General features: G+C 44.1%; 1 protein-coding gene across 2 annotated transcripts; it reads right to left on the bottom strand.

The window, feature by feature from the left end:
• Positions 1-219: 219 nt before the first annotated feature.
• Positions 220-934, bottom strand: LOC120712727 (histone H2B.2-like). 2 transcript variants are annotated; one of them, XM_039998586.1, is made up of 2 exons: positions 840-934; positions 220-794 (listed from the first exon to the last, which is right to left on the bottom strand). In XM_039998586.1, exons 1-2 carry the CDS (start codon positions 857-859, stop codon positions 521-523), a joined length of 294 nt encoding a protein of 97 aa, XP_039854520.1. In that variant the 5' UTR covers positions 860-934; the 3' UTR covers positions 220-520. The 2 variants fall into 2 exon arrangements, with proteins under 2 accessions (XP_039854520.1, XP_039854519.1); XM_039998585.1 differs by having other exon boundaries at positions 220-926.
• Between the last annotated feature and the right edge of the window lie 10,199 nt (positions 935-11,133).

Genomic DNA, 11,133 nt, shown 5'->3' with positions numbered 1-11,133 from the left:
CGTTTCGGGATGGTGAACTGGTTTAGGCAGCCGCGGCTCACGAGGGATATGCTACAGTTTCTTTTTTTTTTCCTTCCAAAATTGCAATCTCGCGAGATGTTGATTTTCCCCTTTCAAGTTTCGTAAAATTTCGTCCTCAATTTCACAGCCATATCCCCATGAGTAGAAGTGCTACGATCTCAAGCCGGACATCCATGGAAATTGTAGATCGCAGAATCAGAATAAAATTAGAAATTGCAATATATGATGAACCATACCATTCAGGAACATGACACCAGGATCACAAAAGCGCACACACAACCTCCTTACATGATTCAGGAGACCAACTACTAGATAGATATAGATTGACGAGAGCAGGATAACTACCGCGGCTGCGGCACCTACTATAGATCTAAACACGACGGAGACTATCAGAAGGCAACCACACTGCCTAAGAGGTGGTAAACTTGGTGACGGCCTTGGTGCCCTCGGAGCCGGCATGCTTGGCGAGCTCGCCAGGGAGGATGAGGCAGACCGAGGTCTAGATCTCACGGGAGGTGATGGTGAACTTCTTGTTGTACCGCGCAAGCTTGGCCGCCTCCGCCATCAGCTTCTCAAAAAGATCGTTGATGAACGAGTTCATGATGGACATAGCCTGGGAGGAGATGCCCATGTTGGGGTGGACCTGCTTGAGCACCTTGAAGATGTATAACGTGTATACCTCCATGCTCTTCCTCACCTTCTTCTTGCGCTTCTCGTTGTCCTTGTCGGCGGACTTGCCGGCCGGCAGCCCCTTCTCAGCCTTAGGCATCTTCCCCCCTAGGGCCTTCTCAGTCGCCGGCTCCTCCGCAACGGGCTTCTTCTGGGCCTTAGGTGCCATCGGGATAAGGTGAGTTGGCCTCTCGACTATCTAGGCGGAGATGAAGAAATGCAAAAAAGGCTTAGGGATTTGGATCTCCTTGGTGAAGAGGAAGGCAGGGTGGGGGTGCGGCTTTATAGAGGTTCGGAGGTAGGCTGCGAGCCCGTGATTGGTGAGATGTGCGAGCCAAGGATCACTGACGTGGAGGGGTTAGGTGGGTTTGGCTACGCTCCACTATTCCAGAGGACAAACGAGATAGAGATTGACACGGATTGCTGACATGGCGCGGGAGGTAGGTAGAAGGAGGATTTTTCGAGCGCCGCGGATCAATGACGTGGAGTTATGAGGCCCCGCGCGTCGGTGGGCTGGGAGGATCTGGCACGACGGGAGTTTGACTCCAAATGTTTTTCGTTTGGCGCCTGTCTAGGAATTATTAGGGGCCCAATAGTCAGTTGGAGAACAATGCTAAATTTGGTAAGATCCGTCACTCAATGTCGAATGAAATCATGATATGATGTATATATTAAGGTTAATTTCAACTTTTTTTTGAGACGAGGCGCAACCCCATTTCCATTTCAGACAACAGAAACGAGAAATAGAGGGGGGATAGTGTGACACCCTAGGTGTTTAATTAGCTAAACTAGGGTCATTAGCACCAAATCATACATCATTAACCAAGAAACGTGGAAATAAATGCATGCGTATGTATGTGTGTTTATGTGTATATGTGCATAGGTCAGAAACCTTAAATAACTTTTAACCCAATGCAAGCATGCGTGTGAAAATGAATAGAAATCTTAACGCCATGATAAATCAAAGTCTAGTTGAAGTCAAAGAGAGAAAATAAAATTTTGCACATGAAATGACGTGTCATTCAAATCACAATTTTCGAAGATTTAAACTATCTTTCAAATTTTAAACAAATATGCTTTGAAAATAATTTCTAAAACATAGCTCAATAAACTTTTGCCCAAAACCAATGTTATAGAGTTTCAAATGTTGAACAACTTTCGTGTTCAAATTTTTTGAGTTGTCACACAAAAATGGTAGAAAAATTCGAATTCCGAAGCATATAGGACATTTTTCAAATACACTTAAGTTTCAAATTTTATCTTTCAAACTAAACTTCAGATGAGTTTGTGTCTGAAACAAAAGTTGTAGGATTTTAAATTTTCAACAACTTCCATATTTAAATTTTTTCGAGTTTCAATTGAAAATTTTGAGAAAAACTAAAGTCAACTCTCTGACTTCTCTCTCGTTTCTTTCCTCTTTCTCTTCCTTCACTCCCCGCACTTGAGCACCCGAGCAGAGCCGAGCAGCGCAGCGCAGCTCGCTGCGCACGCACGCCAGCTCGCTGCCCGGCCATGATGCCTCGTCGAGCCTGCGCCGCTGCTACCACCCCTGCCTGCCCCGTCGCTACCCGCCGCTCGTCGAGCCCGTCGCGTCCAGATGCTCGCTCAGCGACAAGCACGCGGCGTCATGCCCGCCATTCCCTTGCCACGGCCGTGCCCGGGCCGCTGCCCGCCTGCCCGAGCTGTCCGGCCTCCCCAGCACCGACTCCCCTCCCTCGTGCGCCTATATAAGGCCGAGCTCGGACCCTACTCGTGCGCGCAGCCCGCCATTGCCGTGCCGCCGCTCGGCCTCGCCGTCGAGCTACCCCCTCCACGTGGCCTCCACCCCTGTCCACCCCCGGAGCGGCTTCACCACTGCCCACTCCACATCCCAAAGCCGCCAAACCGCCCGCTCCTTGCCCCCACCGAGCCAGAACGCCGGTGCCGCCATGGCCGCCCCCCCTAGGAGCTCCCAGTGGAGGACCCCCTTCCGCCCTCCCTCGACTCCAACCAACACCGGGAACGGGTTCCCCTCGCTCCCGTGAAGCTCCCCAACCCGCTCGCCTCCGCCCACGGCTGCCGAAGCACCGTCGCCGCCAGCCAGACCCGCCGCCGCCCCTTGCTTCACGCCGGCGAGCCCCCTCCCGGCCTCCCCAACCCCGTCCAAGCACACCTCGTGGTAGCCCTCGACCTCCTCTATCTTTGTGATGGCCCAGGTTTTTAAATAGCCAATTTAGGGTATTTAGAACCAAATTATGCGTCATGTGCTTGAATTGCTTGAAAAGGATCTTTTTGTAAATATAAAGGTTATATGTGTAATTATAATTTTATGCAAGGTTCTTTCTATAGTTATGTTGAATAAGTTGTGTAATTATAGCTTTTGTGGAGGGTGTTTTTGCAAAAATTCAGTGCATTTAATGCATGGCAGCAAAATTTGCTTTTAAGTGTAAGTTTAAAGTGAAATTGCATTGAAAAAGACAAGTTTCATTTGAATTCAAAATCCCTTCAATGTTTTTAATTTTAGATCTTGAATCTTTGATCAAATGAATTTTTGCACAACATAAAAGTTGTAGATCTTGAAAAGTTGAACAACTTTCATGTTGAGCACTTTTTCATTTGAGCTCTATTTTAAAAGTTATCGCTGGTTTACAGAGTGGTCCCTGGAATTTTTGGAAATTGCAAAACGACCCTTATCCCCATCTCCCACCTCCCTGCTCTGTTCTCGCCGCCGCCCACCGACAGCGCCGCCCGCCGGCGCCGGGGAGAGCCTTCCCGGCCATTACTCCGCTTCGCGCTGGCACCCACGCGTCGCTCTGCTCCTCCTCCCCCTCCTGTTGCCTCGCGCTGGAGCTCCCCGGCCGTGCCACGCGCGCCGCCGAGTCTAGAAGCACCCGCGCCGCCGCCACGTTGCCGTCGCGGTGGAGAGCCCGCTGCAGAAGCCGCCGCACCCTTCTAGCGAGCGCCCGAGCACTACAAGAGCCCCAGAAATCCATTCCTCTCTCTCTTTTGCTTTCCCCTCGCTCTCACGCCTCGGAACGCCGCCGCCGCACCACCCCGAACCCCGGCGAGCTCACCCCGCCGCGGAGCCGCCACCACAGACCCGCTCCACCCCAATAGCCCCCACCATTAGCCGCGCCTCGTCCTAGCGCAGCTCCCAGACCGTTTCCCCTCGCCCAACCCTCACCGGAGCACCCTCGCCGTCGGTTGCCTCCACCGCTGAGCCGCCCTGCTCCGTCGAGCCGCCGCCTCCGAGCCCCTCCCCACAACCCTAGACCACCCAGAGGTGCACCTTAAACCCGTGAAGCTCACGCACCCCTCCACCCTCGCCGCCGGTGAGCCCCTCGCCGGGAAACCGCCGGTCAAACCCGCGCTCCCCCTCCGACCCGACCCGAGGACCTCGGGTTTGAAATTCCAGAAAACCCGGGGGGTTATTTGAATAGACAGAGACTCAGATGAATAGTGCCTTTAGGGACTTGTTTGTAATAGTTTGCTGTGATCTTTGAAATTCAATATCAATTCGTGGAAAATTCGTAAAATAGTAAATCTGGATGTTTTGGAATCCTCTTGAAGAGATATATGCAGTAGAACCATAATATGTTAGGCTTTAGTTACAAGTTTTTGCTGTAGAATTTGATTTGTGTTACTAGTGCATAAATATTGGTTGTTTTTATCTTTTTCTTAAATACTGTATAATGCCATGTCTTGTAGTGAAACTTTTATGGTAGTTTACTCATGTGACACTAGCTTTTCTATAAAAATTTCATGATCAGTTCTCTTGTGTAGCTATTTCTTTGATTTAATCCTTGTTTGGTAGACTTTAATTATGGTAAATAGTTTCTGTTCATATTAAATCGTGAAAATATTTGTGCATGTTCTTTTTGAGTAGATTAGCTTGTCCAGGAAGTTTGAGCATCAGTTCATGACTAGAACAGGAGCTAAAAATGAATCTTGTTAATCCACTTTCTATTTTGTTTATTTTCTCAGAGTTAATTCTCTATAGATAAAATCATGAAATATTCACAGTTGCTAGATCATTTATGTGTCAACCTTTTTTAAATTTTGTGCTTCTGAATTGCTCTATTTTGACCTGTATAATTCAAGCTTGTGCTAGGTGTTGTCTGAATGAATGAATTGTTGTGATTAAATGGCTACATGTCTTGGCATGATTTTTACAGGGTAGCTTAATCTGTTCATGTTCTGCTTAGGGTAATTTTTGCTAAATTTATTACTGTTTGTGCTTTGAGTTATTTATTTATTAGCAAACATGGAATTAATTGCTATAGGAATCAACCACCACTCATTTTATGAAGTTAGTCAACTTCTTTTGTGCTGTTGATCATGATGCATTGTGTAGTTAAATTTGGTATTTAATTACTCTATAAACGATTGCCCATGTGTGTATTTATAATGTTGTTCTTGCATTACATATAGACATGATTGCCTTATCGGACGGGACGTACGAGCTGATCCCGGAGTCTGACGGAGGTGATATTGAAGCTCAAGTAAACACTGCTGAACTAACTGAAGCCCCGGACCTAAGTTCGGAAGAGCCTAGGGCTGAAATAGTTAGCAACTATCGAGAAGGCAAGCCCCGGACATAACCTATATTTCAAATTATTATCACTTACTGTTATTTACTTGTGCATTTACAGTTCTTAGGATTTAAATTGAAACCCTAGATGCATGATCCTAGGAACCTATGTACTGAACACTAGACCTAAGTTTGACTACTTGCTAAGCTTATAGGACCGGTAAAAGTCGAGTGATTGCCTGTCACTCGCGAGCTTTATAGGCATTGCTTGTTTACTTCTGTTATCAATATAAGGACGATGGACGGGGTTGTGATCGATATCATAACTTCATGTGAGACCCCGTCTGTGTTAATGAACTTGCTAAGGTCGCGGTGTGTGGTAGCGATGGTTAAGTCTTTGAAAGTACTAGCCACATGCCGTCAATATGGTACGCGGCAAGCCTAGTAGCCGATTGGACCGGGGAGTGGATATACCTGACACTCTCTCTTAGAGATAGGTTTTATTTTTATGTTGCGCAACACTGCGACTTCAAGGGATAAGGGTGGACCTCGTAGAAGGGTGGACCTTGGAGCCCTGTAGTCGGGGAGAGTGTTCCTATCCACAAGCCGGAAAAAAAGGTCAACGGTTGTTTGGGAATGACCCGACGGTGTTCCAGACGTGTGTGCTAGGTTTATCCTTGCAAGGTTGAATTTTGATTCAGAATCGTCTGCCTCTCACGATGAAATGAGACTGCTTGATCTATTTGCCACACAGAGTAATAAGAGCAACAATATTATTTATCAATCTTGATGTTTGTTTAGTTTTCTACCATGATTGAATAGTAGTTGCTTACATAGAATGGTTAATCAACTAGAATCTTGAAAGCTAAAAATTGAAAGTAAGGACATACTCTTTATTGCTTTTCAGCAAAAGGAAAACCAGAGCCTCACAAAACCTTGCATAGTCTAGCTAAAGTGGGCTATTTATACCCGTTGGCGGTTAAGTCTTGCTGAGTATTAGAATACTCAGCCTTGCTGTTGAACTTTCTTTCATGTATGAGTTTTGAGGATCAGATCGCTAGCTTGACCTACCCTTGCTCGTTGCCTCCTGGCTGATCCGTAGAGTGGGAGACGTCTGCGACCGGCAATGACTATGACGAGTGATACCATGCTTGGGCTAGCCTGGTGTCCTTTTGCGACGTGTTGTAGCCGTCGTGTTTTATCTTCCGCTGTTTTAAACTCTGAACTTATAGTTGTGGCTTGTATAACTGCTTTACTACGTTTGGTCTAGTATTAATGCTTTAGAACCGGTTTGTAATAACTTTTATGCCTGTGATGTAAAAATTGTGGTTGTAATATCTCTGGACTCGCCTTCGTGCGGGGTATGCTTGTTCGATCCGAGAACCGGTGGTTGTATCGGGACGTTACCCGACAGACCAAGAATTGTTCCGTTTGAAGTGCGTTTGAGCCGGTGTTGCCTTTGTGGTGATGGCCCGCGCACTTGAGCCGGGATAATTTAGGCGGTTCTGCCACAATTTTCTCCCCCACCGGGCCCTCGCCGCTGAAGACCACAGGCACCGGATTTCGGCCGCCCGCCGCCTCCCCTGCTCCAAGTCCGGCCAGGGGCTGGATTGCAAGCCCCCAAATCTTCCCAGGGACCTAGATGCAAGATCTTGTTTTCTTTTCTTTTTATTTTCAAAAATAGCAAACTTGTAAAATTGATATAAATTCGTAGGAAAATCAGAAAAATACAAACTCAATTGATGTGAGTTCCATGTTACTGTATCTACAACTTTTATTACATGCACTTTTTCATTTGCTCACTGGTTTTTATTCTAGATTAAATACAAATTTATTAGGCACTTAATTAGATCTCAAGTTCTATACACTGCATGACTACCATTTTTGGTCAGTATGTTTCATGTTAGAAGATTAGCCTTTTAAAAAAATTTGGTGGCCATTTGACACTCCTAGCTATAGGTTTTATTTAGGACTTTTTGTATGCCTAGGATAAATAGTTTTATTTATCCAAGTTGTTCTGATATTATTCATGAGCTTAAACTTTTATAGTTGCTCTATTGTGATGCATGCATTCTTTAGAGAAAGTTTGGCAATTTTTAGTTAAGTCAAACTGGTCCAAATAATTTATGGTAAGAAGAAATGTACTAAATCATGAAAAATAGTTTCTTTGCCTGGAAAAATTTAATATTTTTACTACAGACTTTCCTTAAGTTTTTAACCATTCCTGTAAATTTTGAAGCTCATAATCACAGTATAACAGTCTGTGGAATTTAGTTTTGATCCATGCAGCTATATATTGTGCTATTTTTCATGCTTTGTGTACTGCTTAGTTAAATCTGAAATTTTTACAGTAGTATGATGATTAAGTTTTGCATCCTGTGTAAAAATTTCATGACTATAGGATATCTGCAACTCTGAATTTTGATTTATGCTTTTTTAACTAGTGTGAGTAAAAGTACTTGAGTTGCATGAATGAATAAAAGTTTTGAAGCTCAACACTAGTTTCCTTTAGGAATTAAATCATGTTAGATAATACTCAATAAACGATTGCCCAATGTTTTGTATATGAGATGCTTAACAACTGAACTTGAGTTGTTGGATTACAACTCTATAGTGAAGAAATTAATAAATCGTTACCACTAAAGTAACTCATGCATGTGCATTTCATGTAGATTCGACTACTCTCACTGACGGTACGTACGAGCTGGTGCCGGAGTCCGAGAGTGAGCAACGTGAAGCTCAAGTGAATCTAACTGAAGCCACTGAAGACCCGAACCAAGTTTCGAAAGAGCCCAAGGGTAGCTACGTTCAGGAAGGCAAGCCCCGGAGCATGATCTATTACTTTCAAATTTATGCAACTTATTGTTTCTATATACTTGTGCATTTAAGTTTATAGAAGTTGATTGAAACCTTAGTTGCATGATCCTAGGCACCTATGTTTGAACACTAGTTGGTTTAGGTCGCTAGATAGCTAAGCTAATGATTCAGTAGAAGTCGAGTGATTTCCTGTCACTCGCGAGCTTGTAGGAGTTGAATGTCTACTACCTGCTGCAATCATAAGGTCCATGGGTGGGGCTATGGTACTTGTTGATGCCCCGACTGTTTAGTGAAAATGTTAAGGCCGCAGTGTGTGGTAGTGGTGGTTAAGCGTTTGAATGTACTAACCACATGCCGAGAAATATGGTAATCGGTAAGCTTAAGTACGTGATCGGACCGGAAAGTGGACTTTTCCCTCACCCTCTTTGAACTTTTTCTCATGCGCGCACATGCGGGTACAGAGTCTGCGTACTCTGTAGTCGAGGATGGTGACCCTGATCCACGAGCCGAAAAAAAGGGAAATATTGTGTGGGGACTCGGTTCTCATGCATGTGTTTAGGTCTGCCTGGCCAGGTTAACAAATTCGATTCGAATCGTCCATTTCTCGCAGTTATTGAGACTGCTTAACTCTTTTGCCACATAGAGTAAGAAGTGGAACAATGATGATGATGAATATGGTTGAATGATGAACAATAATTATTTTCCACCATGTATGCTATTGGATAGATGCTCACTTAGAATGATTAATTGAACTAGAATTTTGAAGCTAAAATCGGAAATTAAGGATTTACTCTTAGTTGCTTTTCGGCAAAACAAACCCCTCCAGCCAAAAGCCTTGCATGTCTAGGTAGTGGGCTAAGTATACCCATAGTCGGGTAAGCCTTGCTGAGTATTAGTATACTCAGCCTTGCTTGTGGCTCAACTTTGTTTTCAGGTGATACGTTTGAAGATCAGATAGCTAGCTTGACTTGACCGTGTACTTTACCTCCTGGTTGGTCGGTGGAGTGGGATCCGACTCCGGCCAACGATGACAATGCCGAGTGATGTCATGTACGGGCTTCATCATGACATTTTGTATCGTCATTTAGAACTTGCTTTATTTCCGCTACAGTTGAACTCTGAACTACTTTCAATTTGAATTTCAAGTATCTTTCTGAGATTTCGAATTTGGTTTGTAATAGTTAAGTTAAGACTCTGTAATGTAATATATTTGTGAAATGTTGTACTTTCTGGACTCACCTTCATGTGAGTTGCATGTAAGCTTTGGGTTTTGATTGCAGCTCAGGTGGTTTCATCGGGACTTTACCCGACTGGACTGTCGAATTACTCCGTTTGAAGTGCGTGTTATCCGGGATTACCTTTATGGTGATAGTTATCGCACTTGAGCCGGATTAATTCGGGCGGTTCTGCCACAGATAGAACGAGACAGAAGAGAGGGGGGAGCGTCCAAGTGCCGTTCAGACACTCCAGGCCTGATTCAGACCAAGAGCACTATCATATTACAACTAAGATCCAAGTTTAACCCCAGGGTTCCCAAGGAAAAGAACAACGACTAAACTAGCAGTTTAACTAGATAGCTAACAAAAGGCAAAACAAGAAGCCCAACTCCCCGCGGCTGGAGGCTTCACGCTTCCTCTTCATCATCAGTTGATAAAAGGATAGATCTGGGTACATAACGACCATTTTTTATGCCAACTAATTAACTATGGTGATATGTAGTCTCCTTTCTAGACTGAACTGCATGGAATGTTATACACTCTAGTTCATTTTACCATATTTTTAATCAATTTAATGACTCAAAATGATTAAGACTTGCATACTTAGCAGTGATAAATTACAAATAGACAAGGAATGGGCGGACCACCATGAATTTGTCTTGTTTCCATAATGTCCACAAACCCAAATAGATTATGTGTATTTTTGGGGAGTGTACATAGCTTTAGGTACTAGAAAGGAAACAATATTTCACATGGGATGCATGAGGTGCTAGAAACCAATCCTTGTTTAGACATCAATGCTTAGCAGGTGTTAACATCTATATTTGATAGAAAATGGAACAATTGAGCCATCTCTTTTTTGCTAGTAAAATAAGACACGAAGCTAATTAACCATGTGAAATGCTGCACAAATTGTAATCCTTTACACTTTTGCACATTCTATAAAGGCGTAGTAAATATAATGATACATGCATAATATATTGGGGGCCTTGCCTTGAAACTTGGTCAATGTTTAGGACATGCTGCCTTCTGGAGTCGGGTCGGTGGGGAGGCCGTCACTAGAAGATGAAAAAGATGGAGGTGGTGTTTTGAAGAAGGGATGCTTGATTACCATTTCAACAAATTGAGGGCCCTCGGTTGGCCATTTCATTGCTGCTCCAGGCCCTTCAGCACTTGCTTTGGGACTCGCGGCAAGCTCATTATCAACGGCTCCAGGCCCCTCGGTGGGCGCTTTGGGTGCTTCAGCTGGCCCATCTGCTGCTTTATGTGATTTGCTTGCTGCTTTAGATTCCTTGGCTTGAGAGCTAGTAGGAGATTTGGATGCACAAGCGAATGGTGTAGCCACCGCTCCAATAACGCCTAGAATAATAAGCATTGTAACGATGAGGTTATGCCCCATTGTTTGAAATATTTTGTATTATTGGATCAATATGTAATTTTGCAAGGTAGGTGAAGTATATTTTTGTGAAGAGAAGGAGAAGGCGGTGTGGTGTGTTTTCTACATGGAGAAGGAGAAGGTGCCAATGGACATGACATAACTATATATAGTTGATGAGGCACGACTACTATAAATGGAGGCATGCAACAAGACACATACAATCAGTGGCCATGCGCATTAAGTGTAAATGGCTGACTATTTTTGGGGATTCCACCCTTCACTCGCATACGTTCAGTTGGAAGTGTTTCTAGGAGCCTGGATGACACTAATCTCGTGCATATTTGATAGATTGGAATATAGGATCATGAGATTGAATGTATATAATTGTAGATCCAAGGTAAAATTTTCTGGAGCATGAGTATCCTGAAAACTTCAAGATACTAAGTGAAAATGGTTCAAATACCAAAAGTTTATATATTCCAATCAGTCAAATTCAATGCATTTGCAAACCTTAGTTTGGT

Source organism: Panicum virgatum, chromosome 6K (assembly GCF_016808335.1).
Source record: "Panicum virgatum strain AP13 chromosome 6K, P.virgatum_v5, whole genome shotgun sequence".
NCBI lineage: Eukaryota > Viridiplantae > Streptophyta > Magnoliopsida > Poales > Poaceae > Panicum > Panicum virgatum.
This window is presented reverse-complemented; position numbering and strand designations above follow the sequence as displayed.